The sequence below is a fragment of the Periplaneta americana genome, chromosome 8 (genome assembly GCF_040183065.1).
Source record: "Periplaneta americana isolate PAMFEO1 chromosome 8, P.americana_PAMFEO1_priV1, whole genome shotgun sequence".
Classification (NCBI taxonomy): domain Eukaryota; kingdom Metazoa; phylum Arthropoda; class Insecta; order Blattodea; family Blattidae; genus Periplaneta; species Periplaneta americana.
In genome coordinates, this window is record NC_091124.1 from 64,905,986 (window position 1) to 64,932,286 (window position 26,301).

Here is a 26,301-nt window from a genome sequence, read left to right on the forward strand (position 1 = left end):
GCAGAAGTTGGAGTAGGACCTGTCTACAGAGAACTCTATGTATATAGCTGTTTCATGTAAATTTGTGCAAAATGACTTACATGTACGTATGGATGTTTAAACTGTACAATGTATAAATAAAGAGAAATGTCTTACTTTTGGAATTACGAAGATCTTTTATAATAATAATAATAATAATAATAATAATAATAATAATAATAATAATAATAATAATAATAATGATGATGATGATGATGATTATTTACTTAACCTGGCAGAGTTAAGGCCATACAGCCTTCTCTGACACTCAACCAGGAGTAAAACTGCGTTACAAAAAACACTACAAATTTACAAAATACACTACAATTTGACACACAAAACTGAATAAGATAATAATAATAAAATGTAAACAATAAGTAAGTAGAAATCAGACATAATATATAACATACAGAAAGAAAGGAAAAAGCATAATAAAATGTGAACAGCAGGTCAAAATAAATGAGACATACAAAGTATAAAAAAATAAGACAATTATTGATGATGATGATGATGATGATGATAATGATAATAATAATAATAATAATAATAATGATAAAAAATAAAAATAGTGATAATAATAATAACAATAATAATAATAATAATAATAATAATAATAATAATAATAAAATAGTGCAGTACAAAGCATACAATGAATACAATATTTTTAAGTACACACAGGAAGGAAAATTATGATTATATATAGCTCAACTTATTACATTATAGATATACCATTATCGGAAAATATGAAAACAAAAATATAAAATAATTTAAATATCACTAGAACATAAAAAAATGTGAATACGTAAGTTAGTTTGGCAACTTGTCATAAGATAATTTTCTAACTTGGATTTGAAAGATTTCAATGTTCGGCATGTGGTATTATGCAGAAAATAAAAGTTCATACATTATTTTTGTGCTTATTAAAATATTTAATTTTTATTGTCTTTTGAATAATGGTTAAAATAACATACTATAAACAATATCATTAACAACATGGTAACAGAAACTGAACTGCTGCAAAATGCGTAAAGCATATGAAAAAGTATGCTAAACCACTTTACAACTTTTATCACAAAATTGTAATAATGTTTACATTTCATGTGAATCATTATTTCCGAATGAGTTTACACGTAAATTCCGTCCAATAGTTTCGAAGAAATCATTCGTATAACGAGACAGTAAAAATGATCAGAGAAGTCAAATGGTACAAAGGATATAAAACTCACTGGATATCCTAATTCTGAAAGCAAAAACTTCCGAAAAGAAAGGGTTAACTTATGATGTTGTTGATGATATGATAACAACAACAATAATAATAATAATAATAATAATAATAATAATAATAATAATAATAATAATAATATCAGGGCAAGAGATTTAGAGCACTATAAGGTACTGATGAAACGTAGTATACACGAGTAAAGCCCAAGGTTCCGTGAACTTGAACAGAGTTATTGCATTAATAAAGCAGAAGTACAGTTAAGACTTGGCAAATTACACACAACTTGTTACAAAGTTATTTGAGAACAAATGAATGTGTTACATAGCTTGAATATATTGGTCTACATGTATAATATATATTTCATTTCGAACTAAATAATTTAATCTATTTGTTTTTTTTTTAAAGGACATGCCACTAATTTTCATCGTCTGAATATTAAGGAAATTCATGAAAAATAAATCACTTATATATTAAAAACTCTTCTCAAAATATCACATAGGCACTTTTTTAAGACTACAATAACTTTTTAAACCTCTTAATGTACTTTTTTTGACTGATGGCCTTAAAAAAAAGGATAGAGAGATACTTTCTTGACATCGCAAATGTTACAATATTACACATTAAATGTTAACAAACATAAACCTTATAATCCTTGTGTGATATTTTTTAGTACACAGTGTATATCATTTTCAAATTTTCCATTGAGAACGATACCCTGTTATATGAGGGGAAAAAAAACTTAGGTCTACACATGGAAAAACTGTTCCATGTTGGCTGACACAGTTGCAGCATACTTCAAATTAGGCACGTCACTTAAATTACTATTCAATGACGTCATCAGGATATGTGTTCGATAACACATTTGAAATGTCACTAATGTGTGCTATATCCACAGCTTTGACCTGAATACGTCTGTAAGTTTGGTCCAGTAATCGGATGCCATCCCAGAATGTCGACCGACATATTTCAGGAAAGTATTGTCGCGTCTATAATTTTATTTCTACACTACACGACAAATTCCAATCAAGAATAGGATCGTTGACAGACGAAGAATCAATGTATCCACCGTAACCTTGAGTTGAAGGGAGTGACGTCATCTAGCGATACACAAGGGGAGGGGGGGGTAATTAAAGGCACGAATTGGCGGGTCGCGCAGCAGCTGAGGCAGTGTAACTCGAGTCTCAGAATTCAATTTGTCATCATAAGTACGTTTGTGTTTATGAAATTCCTAGAACCTGCCACATAACGTTTACAAAATTTGCAGAATAGCTTGTTTTAAATAATAAACACATCATCAAATTTTGAAATACGTGCTCTTAATTTTGTATATACTGTACTTGTTCTATTTTTCGGCATATCTCTGCAAGAAATGTGCACGAACTGCTGACTAACACACTTGAACACAACTGCACTGCTTAGTTGTTTATACTCTGATGGAGCAAGTATTGTGCAGGTTCTGAAATAATTTCGCAACAAGTTGCATGTAATTTTCATTAACTGAACTGTATTTCTGCTTGATCAGTGCAGTAGCTAGGTTCAAGTTCACAACTTCGGCTGTATATACAATATTTCACCATTACTTTATAGTACTCCAAATCCCTTGCCTTGATAATAGTAATAATAATATCACTACATATACATACATAAATTCAAATACTCGCAATACTGCTTAGTATTTTTCAATAAAGAAACCGATGAAGGCACATTGATGGTTAAGCGAAACATCATCCAATTTATTTCAGAGTTCAATGTTTAATCTACTTACAATAAACAAAGATGCTTGGCCTCGAAGGGTAGTAATGCCGTGGATCATAGCTTATGTCACTTACGTATATTTTATTCCTTAGCTTCACTTTCTTATCTTTTGTGACTTCGAACTTATCACTATTCTCAATTGTGTGAGGCACAATGCCTTGAGTTACGAAACGCAAGGAATGGCCATTATACTTCCATTTGTACCATAACTCCAGCTCCTCTAGTTGATCATTGATCTGAAGAAAAACGTTAAAAACTCAAATAAGCACATATTCTGCCAAAGATTGCAAGCTTTCATGAACTGTAAAGAAATTTTAGACTTAGCAACGACATGATGAGATTTAATTTGAACCACATTTCGGAACTAGTTACAGGTTGTATCCTTCTCAAGACATAGAATGGCCACCTATTTTGTTTAAATAGTTATATAGTACAAAATATATATATAAGTTGAATCATAAGACATATCTCTTTGCAAATGTTTATTTGCTATGAAGGTATTAAATATATATTAACGTTTTCGCCTTATTTTATTATATCTGACGATGCCAAATAAGGCGAAAATGTTAATATATTTTTAATACTTTCATAGCAAATAAACATTTGCAAAGCGATATGTCTTATGATTGAACTTATATATATTTTGTACTATATTACTAGACTTATCTGAATAAAAATAAACTGCAAATTAAATAGTTATGCTTGACTATTTCAAACAACTAAAGAAAGAAAACCAGATTAAAAAATTTGAAATGTACAAGGAAACACTTCAAATCAAATGCTGATTGCAGCATATGACTAGAAGAGAGTTACATACTGATACACGCAGTATCTGAAAAATGGAATGTGAATGCTAACTATTATTGACATTTTTCAAGAATCATTTTTGCACAGCACTTCATGATAAACACTTAATCTGCTTCCCAAGAACTAAACACCCATCATTCTTCATGACAATCCACGATGCCATATTGTTGTCCCTATAACAGAGTTGCTTCAGCATTGGCAGCGGGAAGTGTTATACAGGGCTACTACAAAAGAATCATTCGTTTTCAAACTGCTATATTCACCAAAGTATTACTTGTACAACAATGCGTGATACATCAAAAGAACCGGAAATGCACCTGGTTTGCATTGTGTACACCAGTTGGCAGCACGAAATGGTGACAAAACAAGAAAAGAGTTTTTGTGTGTTGGAATATGCGAGATGTACGTCTGTTATAACAGTGCAACGTGCATTCAGAAGAGAATATGGACACGAACTGCCATGTAAACAGAGCATTTTGCGGTGGTATCAGCAATTCAAGAATACTGGTTGTCTATGTAAGGGGAAAAGTACCGGTCAACCGACAGTGCCTGATGAAACAATGGAGAGAGTGCGAGAATCTTTTGCGCTTAGTCCAAAAAAATAAAGAGCCCATGGAAGTTGCGAACTTGGAATACCACAGCAAACGGTGTGTAAGATTTTGAAACAATGGTTAAAGTTCAAACCATATCGTGTACAGCTTCTGCAACATTTGAAAGCAGAAGATTACAGTCGGTGTCTGCAATTTTGAACCACAATGCAGGAAGCAATGGAGGACGAAGATTTTGCCGCCTTACTTACTTACTTACAAATGGCTTTTAAGGAACCCGAAGGTTCATTGCTGCCCTCACATAAGCCCGCCATCGGTCCCTATCCTGTGCAAGATTAATCCAATCTCTATCATCATATCCCACCTCCCTCAAATCCATTTTAATATTATCCTCCCATCTACGTCTCGGCCTCCCTAAAGGTCTTTTTCCCTCCGGTCTCCAAACTAACACTCTATATGCATTTCTGGATTCGCCCATACGTGCTACACGTCCTGCCCATCTCAAATGTCTGGATTTAATGTTCCTAATTATGTCAGGTGAAGAATACAATACGTGCAGTTCTGCGTTGTGTAACTTTCTCCATTCTCCCGTAATTTCATCCTACTTAGCTCCAAATATTTTCCTAAGCACCTTATTCTCAAACACCCTTAACCTATGTTCCTCTCTCAGAGAGATTTTGCCGCCAAGTTGATATTTAGTGACGAATGCACATTTCATTTATCTGAGGTTGTTAATTGTCATAATGTGCGTATTTGGGGCAGTCAAAATCCTCATGCATTTGTAATGCTTGGAAGAGATTCGCCAAAGGTAAATGTTTTCTGTGCGATGTCACAGATAAAGGTGGTCCGTTTTTCTTTTGTGAGAACACTGTTACGGGTACATCTTACCTAGATATGTTGACTTTGTGGTTGTTTCCACAATTAACCGAAGATTCAGACAATTTTGTCTTCCAACAAGACGGGGCACCCCCTCATTGGATGCTTGATGTTCGTAAATACCTGAACCAAGAACTGCCGAATTGCTGGATTGGGCATGTTGGTGCAGATGACCAAGCTCAGTTCCTTGGTCCCCCAGGTCACCAGACCTAACGCCATATGACTTCTACCTTTGTGAGTACATTAAGGATCGTGTCTACGTATCTCCACTGCCACAAACACTGGTACAGCTGAGGAAGCGCATCAATAATGCAGTAATGGCCAATGATAGGACAACGCTACACAATGTGTGGAACGAACTGAACTACTGCCTGGGCGTATGTTGTGTCACCTGAGAGGCACACATAGAACATTTGTAGAGTGTGGGAATAAATGTGTTGTGTGTACGGTTCTTTTGATGTATCATTCATTGTTGTACGAGTAATATTTTGGAAAATATAGCAGTTTGAAAACGAATGATTCTTTTGTAGTAACCCTGTATATAGTACTTTTCATACTCTCCCGAAATAAGTTCATGTGACTTCAACTTATCTTACTAGCCAAAAGTACCAGCACGTAGCATTTGCTTCAACTCAAAGGAGACCTACTTCAAGGTATGAGGCAATCTGCAAACAATGTTTATAGATATGAGCAATGTCATTAAACATCTTCCTAAACCTGGAAATAGGTCATTCACATGGTTGGGGACTGTGTTGAGGATTTGTGAAAGTAAAATTATCCATATCTGTTCAAAATACGGTGGATTATGTTAGTTGTCAATACGTATTTAACGAATCTATTATAATTGCAATTCAAGTATCAATAAAAAAATTAATTAAATCAGGAAGGTGAAAATAATAGAATAGTTTCAAATTATTTCCAGAGAAAAGTCTTCTTCCCAGCATCCATAAATGCTCAACTCATATGTACATAAATGCAATAAATTCAATGTATGTTAACAGACTCTTACCCATGTTCTCTTTTATTTCATGCAGACCATGTTTGACTGCAGTGTAGAACTTGTCATAATTTTGTGCTTATAGAAAATTGTCTTACTCAAAACAAGATCGTCAATGATCGATAACACTTACAAAAATGGTTTCTAATCTAAAGTATTCTGGGTACAGTGTTTCCTAAGATTGGAGCAATGACACTTGAAACAAAATGAACAGATGTCAACGTGTGGAACCATAAAGAATTCAAAGCAAACATCAGTGAAATTTTACAAAGTTATGGTGGTTCGTACAGTTTTACAAGATAGTGGTGATATTTTGCAAAACAGTTATTAAAATATATAGCTGCCACATATACCAAATATGCGTCCTGGGAAAATGACATTGCACTGGCCCATAGTCACATTATGCATTTCTGTCTACTCTATTCCTCTTAAGTTCTTTCTCCATTTCTCTACTTCACTATTTCTTCTTTTCTTTCTTCATTTTCTCTATGTCCATTTCTTTTTTATGTTTTGTCTTTATGTCATTCTTTTTCTTTTCTATTTCATGTCTCCCTATGTTTCTCCATTTTTTCTTTCCTTCTAGATTTCTTTACTGCCCTATTCCTTCTATTCTCCTTTCATTTTTTTTCATTTCTTCCTCCACTTCTTCATTTCTTGATTGCTCTATTTTTTCTTTTCTCTCTTCATTTTCCCCTTCTTTCCCTATTTCTCGAATTTTCTATTTTTTTCTTTCCTTTTTCTCTACTTCCTTTCTTTCTCCATCGCTTCTTCTTCTTCTTTTTCATTTCTCCTTTCCTTCTCCGCATTTTTTGATTGCTTTATTTCGTCTTTTCTTCTTTAATTTCTCTATTTCTTTTTTCATTTTTGCTTTCTTTCTGTATTTCCTGATTTCTCTATTACTTCTTTTCTTTTTTGATGTTTCCTTTCTTCCTCCATTTCTTGATTTCTCTATTACTTTTTTCATTTTTGTTTTCTTTCTACATTTCCTGATTTCTTTATTTCTTAATTTCTTTTTTGGTGTTTCCGTTTTTTCTCAATTTCTTTTTTTCATTTTTGCTTTCTTTCTATATTTCCTGAGTTCTCTATTTCTTCGTTTCTTTTTTGATGTTACCCTTCTTCCTCCATTTCTTGATTTCTCTATTTCTTTTTTTTTCCATTTTTGCTTTCTTTCTACATTTCCTGATTTCTGTATTTCTCATTTTCTTTTTTGATGTTTCTGTTCTTTCTCCATTTCTTTTCTCAATTTTGCTTTCTTTCTATACAGGTAGCCTCATTTCTCTATTTCTTCGTTTCTTTTTTATCTTTCCCTTCATCCTCCATTTCTTAATTTCTCTATTTCTTTTTTCATTTTTGCTTTCTTTCTACATTTCCTGATTTCTCTATTCCTTCTTTTCTTTTTGATGTTTCCCTTTCTTCCTCCATTTCTTGATTTCTCTATTTATTTTCTTATTTGGTGTTTCCTTTATTCCTGCATTTTTTATTGTTCTATTTCTTCGCTTCTCTTTTCATTTTTGATTTCTATTTACATTTCCTGACTCTTCTTTTATTTCTTCCTTTATTTTGCCTTTCTTTCTACATTTCTTAATTTCTTCTTTTGTTTTTTTTTTTCATTTTTCCTTTCATTTTCCATTTTTTTTATTTCTCTATTTCTCTATTTATGGGGTGGTCCACCGAGTTAGCTCTGTGGTATCATGTCTGCCTCCAGACTAGCCAGCCCGGGTTTGATTCCCGGGGGGGGGGGGGGGGGGTTTCAGAGATTTTCATGTAAAATTTCTACCTCGGGACTAGAAGAGATGGTGGTGCACAACTTCTAGTCACTGAATTATGCACCAATATGCCTGGGTTAAATCCCAAATCTCTCTCCAGTGCATATGAAGAGAAGGCATATGTCACTGTTGATAGTGATTCGTTCTTTGGACCGGGACATTAAGCCTGGCAACCCCCTTGGTGCTATTCAACAGAAGTAGGCTACATGCCGGTATCAGGTTTCCCCTCTTCCCTCCCTCACCTTCATCATCATTATCATCTTCACCCATTCCCTACACTACATTTACACGAACACTTACACATACACTCACCCTAGTACACGATATAACCTCCACAGATACACATCATGCATAATGTTGTGTGCAACTTGAAAATGGGTCAGAGTCCTGTCATGTATGCACAGTACGCAGAACCCGAATCACGCAAAGGTGAGTAGGCATTAGACACACACACATACACACACACACATACACACACACACACACACTATTTATGGGGTTGTTTGAAATACAAGGTGTTTTGCATGAATCATTAGAGGAATTCCACGCTAATATTGGGCATGGAATAAGAATTTCAGTTGATGAGTTTAAATGAGTGAGTGAAAACATATTCTCACGATATAAAGATTGAATATGAGTGGAAGACGACACTTTCAACATCTCCTGTAGGTTTCAGAATCCAGTTCTGCTTTCACTGTTGTAGGCAGCATTTTACTTGTTGATGCTGTACTTGTCACCTGGGAGCCAGATCCATGTTATGGCAGACATATATATTAAGGGTCCTGTAGTTATAAAGTATCTAATGTCTTCAAAATATGTGAACTTCAAGTTTTCTTTTCTCCATCAATTATATCAGATTATTTTATTGAGTTTGAATCCATTATAAAATACGAAATCAATTAGAAGCATGAAACTAGAATACCTGTACGCAATTACAACCAAAACTATGAATTTGTTTATTTAATTTTCTGAGAAGACTTTGTTACGTGAATCTGAATAAATTATTACATACCGATTCCAAAGTCAGATTATCCCGTACATTATGCTTGTGTGATGTCAATGAAAGAAAGTCGTCTGCGATGAATCTGTAACAAAGTGTTGTACATGTCACTGTGAATTTTCATTACAATTTGTGGAAAGAAAGTGCCTACAACACCTTAGCACGTGTTTTCTGTACTATCATGTATAACCTGTCAAGGCATTGGTTGCTAATGAGCTAGTTTGTTTTTATTATTTATTATTTTATATATTATTTTCATGTACCGAAGTACATATGATATTTCTATGCAGATATTCTGCGTCATCATACGATGAAAGAGTAATGGAACAGAGACAAATTCTCTCCGGCACCGGGATTTGAACCCAGGTTTTCAGCTCTACGTGCTGATGCTTTATCCACTAAGCCACACCGGATATCCATCCCGGTGTCGGACAGAATCGTTTCAGTTTAAGTTCCAACTCTTGGGTTAACTCTAGTGGCCGCCCTCTGCACTACGTCATAGATGTCTATGAATGTAGGACCGAAGTCCACACATGTGCTGAGGTGCACTCGTTATGAGTGACTGGTTGGCCGGGATCCGACGGAATAAGCACCGTCTTAAATCACGAAGTGATTTACGCATATCATATATATTATTTTCATGTACCGAAGTACTGGAGAGAATTTTTCTCTGTTCCATTACTCTTTCATCGTATGATGACGCAGAATACCTGCATAGAAATATCATATATACTTCGGTACATGAAAATAATATATATGATATGCGTAAATCACTTCGTGATTTAAGACGGTGCTTATTCCGTCGGATCCCGGCCAACCAGTCACTCATAACGAGTGCACCTCAGCACATGTGTGGACTTCGGTCCTACATTCATAGACATCTATGACGTAGTGCAGAGGGCGGCCACTAGAGTTAACCCAAGAGTTGGAACTTAAACTGAAACGATTCTGTCCGACACCGGGATGGGTAGCCGGTGTGGCTTAGTGGATAAAGCATCAGCATGTAGAGCTGAAAACCCGGGTCCAAATCCCGGTGCCAGAGAGAATTTTTCTCTGTTCCATTACTCTTTCATCGTAGTTTGTTTTTGTTTATCTACTTTTGGTTTTAATAAAGTTCTGTTGTGCAAAAATGGTGAATAACACACTGCACATTAAACTATCACAACATTTCCTCAACCTAAAAACAAAATTTGAACTGCAGCATTATTAAGGAATGGTTCATTTTACATCTCGTCATTTAACTAACAAAGCAAACATTTTGTAACTCTGAAAGCTAATTTGAAAAACAATATAGAATTTACTTGGGGTCTTGAACAGAAGAGAAATTTCATACAAATACATTATACTTCTTAACAAATGCTCCAACACTAATGATTTTCATAAGAAACAAGTTCTAAGTGCAGATATAAGTTGCAATGAGCTAGGAACCTATTTTACTCAAATGAATGAAAGTGGCTTACACATCTAGAACAATAACTGATACAAAACGAAGATATCTGTAGACAGGGCGTGAGGTTATGGCTTTAACCTGCGATTTAAATGTAATACAGTAGAGCATCGATTATCCGAATACCGATCAACCAAAACATCGGTTAACCGAAAGCATTCTAGTGGGCAAATTCAAATTTGCGTGCGTGCCACGTAGAAGTTACACTAGCGCTGTTTGCGAGATTTGGTGGCAAAAAAAGCGAATCTCAGCTCTGAAAAAAAAAAATTTGGACTTCTTTTCCTAAACTGTAGGCCTACTTTAATGGTCATTTTGAACTTGTCAACCTGGGCTAGTCAGTTATTGTTTTATTTGTAACACATGTAATACAAAATATATATGTACAGTTTTGTGTTTAGTATCAGTGTTTCTTTGTTTCATACTGCTCCTATGACACCGGTACAATTTATTTTAGTAAATGATCGGTTATCCGAAAAATCTGTTATTTGAACACTCCCCCCCCCCCCCCGTCCCCAATTGTTTCGGATAATCGATGCTCTACTGTATTTAAAACTGATCATAACATTTGATGCAGGTACCAGTACTTCAAAATTAACAACTTAAATGATATCGCCCAGGTTTCGTAACAGATTACTGCAGTTAAATTATGAAGTAGAGTAGTTTATAAACGGCTTGTTGCACATTGTCTCGCGCTCCTCTTAAAATAAATTATGTTACCATTGAATCAATCAATCAATCAATCAATCAATCAATCAATCAATCAATCAATCAATCTTCTTAATGTACCGTATCCAGCTGTTTGCTGACAACATAAAGTCCACTATAGTCTACTGTAGTCTATTCAGTTTTTGTTTTATGTTACCACTGAAAATTATATAGAAATTTATGTTCAACCTACTGTTTAACGAATTTCAATTGTTGATAAAATGATAAAAGAGATTATAGAAGAATGATAGCACAAAGATTTTGTACGATAGTCAATGTTTAAAACACTATTGTACGGAAGGTTGGCCATGTAAAAATGCAATAGCTGACTGTCAATACTGACAGGATTTCAATATCATTAACAATTACTACTGAAACGATCACACATTGCAATTCCAGCCATGTTATGAAAACTATAATAAATAATATTCATACCAGTCATCAAGACACTATTAAATCTATGAGATGTGTCTAAGAGTCTGTGTGGCGGTTTGGCCCAAATTCTCAATTACAAACATTGATATGGAACTGTCCAGAATGTATTGAAGAACGATTTAATCCTGTTAACACATTTTTTATAAGTCACAGACTACCAACACGACCATGGCAATTATTATGAGGTAATCTTTTTTATTGTAAAAATTGTAGTTGATTATGACTGATTATTTTCCTAGATTATTATCATTTCTAAAAACACTCTTTTAATGTTATGGTATTTGAGATGTACTAAGGATGACCCATAATTGCAAATAGGATTTAAAAAATTTGCACAGGAGTATAAATTTGAGCATATAACTAGTTCGACTCACTACAGCCAATCAAATGGAAACTAAAAAAAATAACATTATCGGACTAATAATAGGAACAATTTATGGAAAGCAAATAACAAATAAAAGCTAAAAATAGTGCACGTCATTGTAGTAGACCATTATCCAATTTCCAGAAAGGGTATGGGGTTCGAATAATGGATCTCAGAAAATATAGGACTAGTGAATGTGCTTCCATACAGATCATACAATGATTAGGGGACATATCGGAGTAACAAGGCGCAGGTCATATCAGACCCTTATTATAAATAAAAGGCAATTTAAAGTTTATCTAAAATTGAGACCCGGAATCCAAGAGGGGCCCAAGTCCATTACATCAAACTTTTGGGAAATTGAAAAAAAAACGTTTGCTGTTGCTACAAAATGCCTCTGACTAATTATTTTTTGTTTCGTAAGTACATCTCCATTACATCTTTTCATATAACCATGGCAACAAGCTTCTACTAATTATTTTGCATGAGAAATAAATTTTGAAAGTGATTAAATATTGGGCCCCTCTTGGATTCCGAGTCTCAATTGCTTCTTAGAATTATTGTTACTTCAATGCTATCATTAAACTGTTACAGCTCATCCATTTTGTCAAAACACTCGTGATATGCAGTACGAGAACAACGTTTCTGTGGAGGGGGTAGGAGTAGAAGGGAAGGTCAGGCGTGTGTCTACTGTGTTCAAGGCAAAGACTAAACCATTCCCCTATAATTCGTAAGTAGACTCATCCGATCTCATGTGCAGCTCTGTAAGAAGAGTGGGGGAGTGTCTGGACATGATGCATGAACTGTATTGTAATGTAACATAATTAATTTATTTATATTCTAAAGAGAGGAATTTAGTATCATGCATAAGTTGTCAAGTCATTGGTTGCTAAGAATCTGGTTTGTTGTTTATTTGCTTATCGGTTTTTATAAAGTTCTTGTGCAGAAATTATTAAATATATACAGTGTGCCACTTATCTTGTTCACACAAAATATTTTTTTTTAGGCCCCAAATGAAAAACTGCTTCAAACAAAAGTTGTTTAAGTATAATGGGGAATTACCAGTAATACTGTGAGTAAATATTTCTTGCAACCTTGTTTATTAAGGAGATACAAGTAATGACTTCATTTGTTGAAATGGCACAATGTACATTTTATTCAGTGTATCATTTAACCTCTTCAAGGCCTGTTGAAAAGTCCATCACAATGTACCATTCTAAAAACAAAACATTGAGGGGTACAAAAGAATATGGAACTAGAGTCAATGCCAATTGGGAAGGCAGTTGTCTGCTAGCGTTTGTGTCAAGAGAAACAAATAGAGAGAGAGAGCAAGACAACGTACAACATTGCCATATCGCACTTCATGCGCACATGCAATAAAGATAGCACAGGAGAGAATTTAAATTCTCAAAAGACTGTAATGACCTTAGCCATTGATTACTGTAAGCGTAACACCACACAAAACCTCTTTCCTTCACTCACAATATTCTTTGTAAGGTTCTCAATCCCACACCACATGCTTCTGCAGTCGTTCCTTGTGCGTTGCCAACATTGCAGCCTGCTAGTCAAAATAATTATGCACCTTAAACACTATTTTCCGCACCTGCCTGCGCAGTACTTGTATTCTTACAGTCTCTCCTTCCATTTATTTAACTTACACACAATATATGTTAGTTTTACTTATTCAATGTATTCAAACCAGAGTGCTGCATTGGTGTTAAATAGCTTGCTTGAACTCGGTCGAGTGTCGTACCTTCGAGTGAGATAAGATCGGTCGTGATACGCTCGTAATAAATAGAAGCACAGTACAAGGTCATCTCACTGACATGTCTTATCTTGTATGGAAGGCGACAGATAAGATACACATATGTTTTGCTCACACGGTAAAAATAAGGCTTTATTTTCTGCGTTTATGACAAACAGTGTAATGGAACGTACTAAAACAGTAACATGAAGTTATAAATAAAATAGTATGAAAAACTTCGATATACAGTTATTATTGCTAATTAATAATCATTCAATATTTGATTTTCCACATATATAATATGATAGGTTCATACATAGTGTTCCACCTATATACTGCGACAATGTAGAAACGTTTTACAAAATATTATTGATATAGCAGTAGATTAATAACAATATTAGTACAGAGATAATGTCACAGAAAATATAATAAAACGAATAATCATACTGCACAACTGATACAGACGCAAAGATTGATACACTAATTATTAGAGATTATTATTACTAGAAAACTTGATACGGTACTTGCATTACCATGATTGTGTTCTCTGTTTATAATAATTACATTTATATCCAACAACATCCAACAGATGACTCCTGTGTGGGGGGGGGGGGGGACCATTTACCTACAACATTTATATTACATTTTAAAGCAAGTTTTGTAGTTGTACTATGGAGAGGTTAGTTAAACACTGCAAAGTTCTGAAATGATAAACATCTATGATGTTACTACACAGTTCATCACTGTAACAAGAACGAATGTCTAACGCTCGGCTTATACCGTTCGAGGATTTATTGCTCATGACAATTTTACCCATCATGCATGTGCGCTACCTATTGGATTATGCTATGAATTACTTGGCGCTCGAGCGAAAACGTCCGATGCAGACCTCTGATTCAAACACTCACACGTAAACAAATGAACTTGGAAAGCACTTGTTACAGACTGATTCCGACTGGTTCTATTGTACAAGCTTGTGACATCACATACCATAAATACTACGGCACATATAGCAGCCGACCGCCTTTCCAAATGCTGTCGACTCTAATAGTGTACATACTTAATGCAATTCCAAAGTAAAATGGGCTTTTGTAGCATTGCAATATCGTTATTAGGCCTCATTTCGTAAATTATACCTTAAATGGCAGATGACATGCCAGATTCTTAAAAACCATTTTTCCTGATTTTTTGGAGACCATATCTTTGAGGGACAGAATAGTTATGTGGTATCAGCATGATGGATGCCCAGCACATAATGCCTCAAGAACCTGTCGTGTTCTGAACCAAAATTAACCTGGTAGGTGGATTGGATGAGGTAGAGCAGTTAGTTGGTCTGCTCGTTCTCCTGATCTTACACCACTGGACTTTTCTCCTTGGGAAGCAGTCAAGGACACTGTCTACTGAAATGTTGCAATACCACCAGAGAACATGCAGCAAAGTTTTATGGATGCTTGTATATCAATTCAACAGATAACACTAGAATGATCTAGGGTGTTTTTCATCAAAAGATTGTAACAATGCATTCATTCCAATGGTCATCACTTTCAGCAGGACATGTAAATGTTCTGTTTTTGTAGGAGTACTGAAGTCTTACAAAGTGCCATTGTACTTTGGACTTGCAGTAAATATATACATTATGAGTTAAATATTTTTTCACAACCCTCAATGTTTTGTTTATCAGAATAACATTGTGATACATTTTGAACAGACCTTGAAGAGGTTAAATGTTTCACTGAATAAAAAGTACATCATGTCTTTTAAAAAATGAAGTCATTATTCATTCTCCTTAATGAACATGGTTAAAAGAAAGATATATCCATAGTATTAATTCCCAATTATATTTCTTTTTTTAGTGGGTTATTTTACGACACTGCATAAACATCTCAGGTTATTTAGCATCTGAATGAAATTAAAGTTAAATGCCGGTGAAATGATTCTGGGGTCTAGCACCAATAGTTATCCAGCATTTGCTCATATTGGGTGGAGGGAAAACCCCGGAATAAACCTCAACCACGTAACTTGTCCCGACTGGGATTCAAACCCAGACCACCTGGTTTTGCGGCCTGACGCGCTAACCATTACTCCACAGGTGTGGACCATTGTACTCAGTATACAACTTTCGTTTGAAAAAAATTTTCACTTGGTGCCTAAGTAAAAATTTATTTTGTGTGAGCACAATAAATGGGACAATCTGTATAGTGAACTATCATACATATCTATAGAATATATTTTCCATCCCACTTTCTTTCATTGTACAACAGCAGCCAACAGAAACTCTAGTAACTCATTCTCAGAACCAATATACAGTATGTGCTGCATTATTTATGTTGCCATGAAAACAGACGTAGTTGCCAGTCACGAAAATGAGTAAGGAAAAACTTTGTTATGTTAGATGGAGCAGCAATGCTGTTCTCACCAAATGTGTTAAACATTAAGCATTTTTTTTATCACTTGAACTCTATATTAACCTTTTGAATCCCAAAAGTATAAGAATGATATTAAAGATAATTTCTAAGAATTTGAAAGTCATATTTGGTTTCAGATAGCCTAAGTTGGAATTATGATAGATATGGTTATATAGTTTCAACCATAATTTTTAAGGTTCATCGCAATAATGGATTGCATTTGAACACATTTACACAAATAAAAAAAAAATCCCTCTTAAGTTTAGATTTGATGATTTGTAGCTTACGAGCTACAATGGGATTGAGAGGTAGTTTCAGGAAAGTGACACAAAATATATTAATACGAGAATAAACATCTTATAATATTTCACAAATACTTTTATTTCTATAATAAGTTGGTGAATATAAATGTGCGAATATCTGAGTGTTGTCTTGATCATTACAAAAATAATCTACTCTGAAAGAAATGAAAGGTACATGGGGAAAATGATGAATGTCACATTTCTTCTTTTAAGGGGAAGATAATGATCTAATTCAGTATATTACTGCAAAATTTATTGATGTTTCTGTTGAAAATAAAGACAGGGTGATTATATCCGTGGTAATAATACTCCTTTTCATCAGTTTTGATAACAAGAAGACTAAAGTTTATAGTATAGTAATCTATTGAATTAGATAATGACATCACTCTTAACACAGCGGCGGTTCCTTGGGGGAGGGAAGGGAGGAACATCCTCCTCATATTTTTCTTCTTTTGAAAGTAAATACCAAATAAAATAAGTTCCTTGAAATTCGAGGAAGATTCGATAATTGCCAAGAAGCAAAGAGAATTGACACTTTTTTCTCCCCTTTTTACAAAATATATATTTTGCCGTGATAATTTTTCTTTTCTGTAATAATTTTCTCTTTGTCTGTTGTGCCGTAATATTGGATAAAAATCAGTAGGTAATAATAAAATTATGGAAAACAAATGATAATTATGAAAAATCAGTACTAGTTGGTGCACCTCTAGACAAGGAAAGTCTTTTGTGAGAGCCATTACACTATCTCGTGAAAATCCCAATCCAACATTTTCAGAAGTTTCTTTCCCAGAGTAACTCAAAGCAATGCTTGACACCAGATTCACCGCCCGCCCCCATAAAGATTTTAAATCTTCACTTATAAGGACCGTATTTTTGTGTATTGCTTGAGAAGGCTTCTTCCTTTTAATGCAATGATTTGTTCGTCTATTGCATGCCACTTCTCCGAGAATATTGTGCATCTTTATGCACAGTGAATTCAACAATGAATTTGTCATAATAATGGTGGCCAGCAGGCTTCTGATCGTCATTATTTACCAAATGCACATATCTTCGCTATTGTTCAAATCTATTTTGGCTCACGACATCTGCCACTGGACAAAATCACGGTTTTGTAGCCCAGTATATTTACCATGCAAATCGTCTGTGGCTGCATTTAGATTGGCAACAGGCCATGACTGTTTGGCTAAACACCTGCATAGAATTGGAATATATCAGTCCCCTAACTGCGCATTGTGCAACTCAAACCAAGAAATGGATTTGGAACACCTCAAAATCTGTGATTCAGTGGCAGACTATGACAATATCTTTGAAAAATATTGGAGTACAAGAGGTCAAATGACTTTATTGTCAAACACCTGGCATTAGAAAACAACATATTTTTGCAAGGCATCTATACTATCCCTAACATTAACAATAAACCAACATACTGTTCCACCTCAACAGGAGAAGAATTCACAACAACACCATCCTTTTGGCGAGCATATGAAGTGGACTGTTCATATAACAAATCAAATGATTCCTTGTGTTAACAGTATGAGTGTGAATGTCTCGTTTCACTGAGACTGTAATGGTATGAGTGTGAATGTCTCGTTTCATTGAGGCTGTAATGGTATGAGTGCGAATGTCTCATTTCACTGAGGCTTTAACAGTATGAGTGCGAATGTCTCGTTTCACTGAGGCTGTAATGGTATGAGTGTGAATGTCTTGTTTCATTGAGGATGTAACGGTATGAGTGTGAATGTCTCATTTCATTGAGGCTGTAACGATATGAGTGTGAATGTCTCGTTTCATTGAGGCTGTAACGGTATGAGCACAGTCTAGTATATACAGTCGCGAAGCTCAATACATAGTAAATATGCAAACATTAGATAGTTCCTCACCACTAGGATCGTTAATATCGCCTCATTACAGGCAATGCAAAATAGTACCATCACAGTCTATTGTTTCTTGCACCCTCAAAACTCAAGCTTCGTGACTGTATATAGTAGACTGTGGTACGAGTGTGACTGTCTCGTTTCATTGAGGCTGTAACGGTATGAGTGTGAATGTCTCGTTTCATTGAGGCTGTAACGGTATGAGGTGAATGTCTTGTTTCATTGAGGCTGTAACGGTATGAGTGTGAATGTCTCGTTTCATTGAGGCAATGGTATGAGAGTGAATGTCTTGTTTCATTGTAATCCGACAATGCGATATTGAGCAGTTCGATTTCTTATCTGACGATTTGATATTTTTTTTTTATTCTCCACACTTGCGCAGTATGACTTTTGCCTCAAACTGCCATCGTAATTCGCTCTCATTCTCTCTCTCGAGCCAGGATCAGCAAGTTGAGTGGTGACTAGCTCCATCTCTTGTCAAAAGCATAATAATCGTGCACAATCATGTAAGGTAACAAGTATTAGTAATTCTGGGTTATGGCGAAATTGACTTAGTCATCAGGCTGATGTGTCCAGATTCAAAATTAATAATCTTATGATATTTTTGCAGTGACAACAAACATTGCTCTGGTAATAATTGCACATCAGGAACTGTACTTATTAGGAAACAGATGTATATCTATTTTTCTGATACATGATAAATGTTTGGTCTGATGTTACCTGATTAACGTGTTATGAAGGGGTGAAAGAGAAATTACGAATTTTAAGAAAGTATTGTTGGATTTTAGTGCAAGTTATGTTGAATTAAATCTGTTGTTAGATCATCCCTTTCTTAAATATAAATAAACTTTGGTGTAAAGATTGTCGGGTTTGAGTTGTAAATCATATTGTAGAATTAGTTTTGATGTTGAGGACACTCCTATCTCAGACATAAATGAAACTTGGTTTTGAATTGGTTGTTGGATTTGAATGTGAAATATATTGTTGAAAAACTAATTCTGATGCTGAATTATATTTTCCTTGTTTGTCATATTAGGACTAGTTAATTGCGTAACCAAATTAGTAAAGAATCACAGTTACTCTTCATCCTTGCAGTATAATTCACGGCACGTTTTATTTGTATCACTAGATCAGATAGTACTCACAAGCTGTTTTTTCTTCTTATGGTGGATGTGGTAGTGCAAATTTCCAGCTTATATCTTCAGTCGAAAAGTCAACTTTCGTAAATCTATATTCCTTAGTCCTTCTTCTTTGTGGAAATTTCTTTGCTGTTCAAATTCCATAACGTTTGTGAAATAGCCTCCGATGAAAATATTGCTGACAGTTCCACTTGCATGGTCTCAGCTTCATTTGCTTATATTTCCTATAAGAATACCAGGTATGCATAGAAAGTGACATAAAAACCGTATGAGAAATTATGTATAATACAGAACCATATTTCATTTTATGAAGACAACACCAAACTATACCTCTGACTGAGATTCTGGCTGATATGTAATTCTACAGACATTATTATAATGTGATGCGAGAAAACAGCGCGTTACTGACGGCTCACTCCCTGTGCGGTTTGGGATGCGCAGGTTGTTAGAGATGCGGCTCAGTCGCCATATGGCATTCGCTGTAATCACAAGTCGTGTTACAAAAGTCTTGATTCTTCAACTGTACAAAGTTAGTGTATACAGTTTAGTGATTACTGTGTATTTAGGTAATGCCTACCAACAAATTCTCATTGCGTGAACGTTTGTATATATACAATACGTACATAAAAGGCAGGTCGTGTGCGAAAACAAGACGTGAATTTCGAAAAGTTTCCAAACAGACCTGTGCCTTCTACCGAAACAATTATAAGATTTAAAGAAACAGGCTCAGTGAACAATAAAAAAATCAAACAGAAAACATAATGTTCTTACAGAATAAAAATTGGATGAGATTGATGAAAGATTGGGGACCCTTTTCATCAACGATTCTGAGCATTGTAAGTTCAAATTATTGAATATTTACCGTCAGTACTGTTATATATTGTAGAAGTGCCGGAGAAATGGTTACGCGCTCGCCGGAATCCACGCTAGCAGTGGGCCACGAGTCACCCGCCGTTTTCTCGCATCAAGTCACAATAACACCTCTGTATTATCGGGCAGTACATCTCACTTGACGATATGTCAGAGGAAAAACAATTGTTTCTATACATCTGAAGTCTAAGTGTAATATGTTACTAGTCAACGATGTATGCAATGGAGGGGGGGGGGGGGGGGAGGAACTAGCCATCCTGCGCCACTATCTCCTGGATTAGTTGTCTCATGAGTGATGCCTTATTGTAGTCACTTATGTGGTTCATACCTGTCGGAAATCCAACCTGTCTTCGACTTCAGACTTCAGATGTACACAAATAATTGTTCAAATAAAATAGGCCTATTAATCAAGTGACAAAAGCTAGGTTAGAATGGCAAGTATACCATCACTCCTAATGTTACTCTCTAAAATATAGAGTAACGAAACTTTTCAGTCATAGGTACAAAAATGATATGCTAACTACTCGTATATAAACGGTTAACCCAGTTAACTTACCTATTTTCCACGAAATATGAAATATCGTACACACAAATTGTAGGTAAATTGACAACTTTCCAGTCTTCCATTTTTTTTGTTCACGCAATCTTGCCAGGTTGCTGTAACCAAAAAATCCATACTGCACTTGTAAAATATCCCTATTTCACGCAAGAAAATCCCTAATCGATATTGATCGATAGTTTGCTCGTGTAAGTGTGGCTTCTTTAGTTGTTACTTCTATGAATAGATGGCGAAGATAGCAGTTAGTGTCACCAATAGTACATAAATATACCCGCATTATGAAATTCAAACTTTTATCACTCTCTAATGATTGTAAAAAGCACTATACCTGTTTATTTTTAAAGATGAGACATGACAGTAGCGTCATAGACAAATAGGTAGCGTTGCGATCGGAAAAACAACTGAATGTCACATAGCGTGGCAGGCCTGTTGATATCAACGAGTTAGAAAGAGAAGACTATAGAGTGGCCATGTTGTCCTGTACAGCGCTCTTTGCGGTGCCACCGCGAAACACGGCAGATCTAAGCGCCCACCTTTGTAAAAATTCGTCTGCTTACAATGTTGTATAACGGAGGTAAGAAATACAAAAAAACGAAGAAAAAACATGCCTGTTGTGTGTGCTGCATATAACTGCAATGTCAAAAGGAAAAAGACAACTGATATATCATATTTCATGTAAATTTTATGAAGTTAAGTCCATAGTTTTGTTAATTAGCAGCATTATTTTTTCATGCATAAATATGTAACAACGCCCGGCATAAACAAAATAAATGGTTCACTGGTAATGTACTTAAACTATATACGGATAAAATCAATACAATTCCGTTTCAGACCCAGTGAAAAACAAATAGCAATACAATATTAAAACTGTATTTCGACACCGGCATCCTTTATTTCTGCTCCTTCTGTTCTTACTGCTTATACAACACGACGATGAGCTATAGCTTATAAGAAGTAGGCCTATTTCGAAGACAAACGATTAATCAAATAAATGGTTCACTAGTAATAAAGTTAAACTAAATACGGATAAAACCGCTACAATTTTGTTTCAAACCTAGTAATAGCAATCAAATATTAAAATTGTATTTCGACACTCGCATCCAAAATAACGCAAAACTCTGGGGTAGGTCGTATTGTTGTTAGTATTTTGACTGGAAGGACATGAAAGAACATAATTGAGCACCCACGTGCAATAATGGGGTAAGTATGAATATATTTCGTAACTACTTACCCCATTATTGTACGTGGGTGCTCAATTATACACTAATTATTATCTGTGGTGCCACAGCCCTTGAAAGGCTCAGACAGACCAGCCGGCTGTTGGCCTCACGTTCACATTTCGATAATAATTATACTTTACTGTAACAAAAAAAACTGAAAGCGTGTTTTGTCATGTTTCACCCACGTTATAAGCTTGGAGGTAAAGGTTGTTTACTACAGATAGGGCCTACCACAGTCTGGTATATACAGTCGCGAAGCTCAATACGTAGTAAATATGCAAACATTAGATAGTTGCTCACCACTAGGATCGCTAATATCGCCTCATTACAGGCAATACAAAATAGAACCGTCACAGTCTATTGTTTCTAGCACCCTCAAAACTCAAATTTCGTGACTGTATATAGTAGAATGTGGGCCTACTTTCATTCTATATCTTATGGTATAGTAAATAGTTTTGCAACGTGTAGAGACCGGGAAAACAATTTAATAAAATCATCCGAATCATACTCGTTCATTTAATAGGCAATCTTGCAGGTCGCATTTAAAAGAACCTAGGAATATTAACATTTTCTTCAGTATATTTGCTAGGACATCTTGTCATATTACATGATAATTTTGCTTAGGTTATTCTTTTAAGAATTCCTTCTAGGAATAGCTCAAGTGTTTTAAATTTAGCGTACATAAGTTTAGATTAAGTTCCTAGCACGTATTTGACGAAATACTAGGTTTTTCCACTTCAGTTTAACTGATTTATGCAAACGAAATTAAGACAGCTGACGATTCTAATGTCAGTTATCACCACGCCCACTTTGTTTTGGGCGCATAAGTTCATTACCGACGGTCGTTCAATTTTCTTCAAACATGGCGGCGCAATGACCACTCTATATCTTTCCATTTCTAACTCGTTGGTTGATATGGTAACAACAGCTAAGTTGCCAAAGTTACAGTTTCCACGTGGCGAATGTTTAATAACTCTCTTGGCGACATTTATTGTCCACACAATGTTAACATTGATACGGTTCATCTTTGATTCTCTGTCGATTTTTGTATTTTTTTTTTTTACCTTCGCGTCAATTGGCAATGTTTTAACGTCAGTCATCTAACGTCAATTGCTATACTTGTTTTTTTTTTTAAGATGGGGTATGACAGGAGCGTTGCGATCGGCAAAACAACTGAATATCACATAGCGTGAGAGGCTTGTTGCTATGGTAACAGCGGCTGAGTTGCCAAATGTTAATGACGCTAGGACGCTATTCCGACGTGTTCAGTCGCTTTCTTGGTACCATTCATTGTGTACATAGTGTCAGCTATTCGTACGTTTCGTGTTTCGTTCTTTGCTGATTTTTGCATCGTATTATTTATACCCTCGTGTGATATACCGTATTTCCTTTAGTTAATATTATATTCATCACTCATTGTTTCGTTAGTGTTTTATTGTTAATGATTTATAGTGCTATTTACTGTATCAAATTCTTCGTACAGTATTGTGTTTTATAGTGGTTTTTATATTTAGTACTATTTTAATATTGCTTTTATATAACGACACCTCGAAGAGGTCGACCAAGAATTCATCCTCCCAGAGAGTCACGAAGAACCGCTGGTCGTGGTGTCTCCATTCGATCCCAGGGAAGGGAGATGATAATTGCTGCCAGGAACTTTTTCGAGAAGGAGAACGAAAACATTCGTCAAACGAATACTCCGTTGATACCCTTCACTCAGATACAACAACGTACTGCAGCAGCTCTTGGTGTGAGTAAAAACACTGTGTGGAGGGTGACAATGGAGAAATTCAATTCGCCAGAAGAATCTTCTAAGCTCTCTCCACCCCGGGAAAGAAGAGGTCTAGGAAAAGTGCAGTTACCGACCTAGATTCCTTCCAGGAAGATGTAATACGACGTCATGTTTATGATTATTATATCAGGAGAGGACACCCGACAGTGAAGAAACTATTAGTATCGCTATGGGAGTGTGATTTATTTTCTGGCGGTTACAGTTCCCTGTACAAAGTGTTGCACAACCTTGGTTTCGAATATAAACGTATAAATGGGAGGAAGTTACTAATGGAAAGGGGAGATATTGTGACCTTAAGGTGCACATTTTTAAAAAACATTCAAGGAGTAAATCTACAAGAAGTCGTGTGGCTTGATGAAACGTGGGTTAATGCAGGCCACACCAGGACCAAAGGCTGGTCTGACGATACCGTTAAGGGGTCAATGCCCGGTCCCACCGGAAAAGGAGGGAGATTCATTGTTCTCCATGCAGGGACATCCCATGGGTTTGTAGGTGGAGCGCTTCTCTTCAAGTCCAAGAAAACAGTGGATTACCACGAGGAGATGGACCACGACCGATTTTGTAGGTGGTCCAAGGAACAATTATTGCCCAACATCGAGGAGAAGAGAGTAATTGTGATGGACAATGCTCCTTATCACTCTGTTCAAGTCGACAAGGCGCCAACTCTTGCTACAAGGAAAGAAGAAATGCTGAACTGGCTTGTGAGGCATGGAGTGCAAGCTGATCCCACCTTGACCCCTGCTTGGCATTGTTAAAGATATCAAACCCAGGACTCCCACGTATTACGTGGATGAACTGGCTAAGCAACATGGGCATCAAGTCATACGACTTCCTCCTTACCATTGTCACTATAGTGCTATTGAATTGATATGGTCTCAGGTTAAGGGACATGTTGCTGCCAACAATAAAATTTTTTTCATTGCGGGAGGTGGAAAAGCTTATTGTTGAGAGGGTGGAGAAAGTGGATGCTGAAGATTGGAAAAAAACAGTGGCACATATAAAGAAAGAAATAAGGAAGGCTTCAGAGAGAGAAAGTGTACTAGATAATGCTATCGACAGCATTATTATTAGAGTTGGAGATTCCTCAAATTCCAGTAGTGATGCGACTTCCGACAGCGAGGGCAGTGGCAGCGAAGTAGACATGGAGGGAATAGTGCCGCTTCCCGTCGATTGAAGCCATCTGAATGGTGAGTACAAAATTATTATTGTTCCCTTACTGTGAATGTTGAAGTGTGTATTACTACGTTGTGTCTTAACAATGCTATACAAAGCATGAAACATTATATATTGTCAATGAATGTTTTAACGCAAGCCATTTAACGTCATCTGCTAGCTCACATCAGCTGATAGCGTGGTCTCACATGTTGGCAACATAGCGCTGTAGTTCCAAACTCGGCCGCTTAGCTGTCATACCCCATCTTTAAAAAAAAACAAGTATAGTTTCCATCAGCTGACAGCGTGATAGTCCATATTGGCAACATAGCGCTGTAGTTCCAAGCTCGGCCGCTTAATTGTCCTGTTCAAGAGGCAAGAGGACTATACACTGCTGCGGACGCAAGATTCAATTTGTCCCTACTCTAAACTTCTGCGTAGCCTCGGCTGTAGGGGCTTGGGGGAAATGATTGTGCAGATTAAGGAACATGAAATAAGGAATAAAGCCGTTTGAACAAGTTCATATTGTAACTTTTATTCACAACAATAATGCGACTTTTATTCACCCGTCAACAATGGGTATTCCACTCAATACAGCAACACAGTAATCGTTATTGCACTCCACTGAACGACAATGACAATTCACGTGTATTATTGAGAAGAACAACAATGTACTCCTAATTTCAACTAATGTTCCCAAAGCACTATGTACAAGACAAAACTGTCAGTTCTCAGTTCACAGTTCGTTCGCCTTGCTTAGTTCTTCTAGCTCACTCACTCAAGTTCACGGTACATCGAACCCCAGGCCTTCCAGATAGAGGTCACTGCACTTCGAACCCAAGACTTCCAGATAAAGTTCACTGCACTTCGAACCCAAAACTTCCGGATACGCCGCACTCGCCTGGACGCTGCCACAGTTGCGGACCTACTCAAGTTCACTGCACGTCGAACTCGGGTTCACCTCACTCTAAGGCTTCAAGATTAGATAGCTCTCTCACAGCTGACAAACTAACTAACTGACTCACGCCGAAGGCTGCTCGCGCTTTTATTTATTAAATAACACGTTCTTGATTGTTCTGCCTCGCGAACTTTCTCGGCCTCCAGACGTTTCCTTACGTCAGTCCCCTCCACTCCGCGCCGGACTCGCAGCTCTCTCCCTTGCTCCGCGCCGCGCCTCAGCGTCCACCGAAGCTCGAGCTCCCGTCCCCGCGCCTCCCTCTCGCCACGTGTCGCGCTGGATATGAGAGCGCACTCCCAGCACGGTTGCCACAATATTCTGTGCCACTGCGTTCCCGCCATTCTCC

At 36.2% G+C, this 26,301-nt stretch overlaps 1 protein-coding gene across 2 annotated transcripts in view; it reads right to left on the reverse strand.

Annotated features, from left to right (window-relative positions):
* LOC138704777 (mast cell carboxypeptidase A-like) overlaps positions 1-20,905 on the reverse strand; it is a 62,686-nt gene extending 41,781 nt beyond the window's left edge. For both annotated transcript variants that reach the window (XM_069833003.1, XM_069833004.1), the window contains exons 1-3: positions 20,831-20,905; positions 9,002-9,074; positions 3,006-3,231 (exon numbers count right to left, since the gene is read on the reverse strand). In XM_069833003.1, coding sequence (XP_069689104.1) covers positions 3,006-3,231; positions 9,002-9,074; positions 20,831-20,901 — 370 coding nt within the window. In that variant the 5' untranslated portion in view covers positions 20,902-20,905. The remainder of the gene's footprint in view (positions 1-3,005; positions 3,232-9,001; positions 9,075-20,830) is intronic.
* Positions 20,906-26,301: the final 5,396 nt, after the last annotated feature.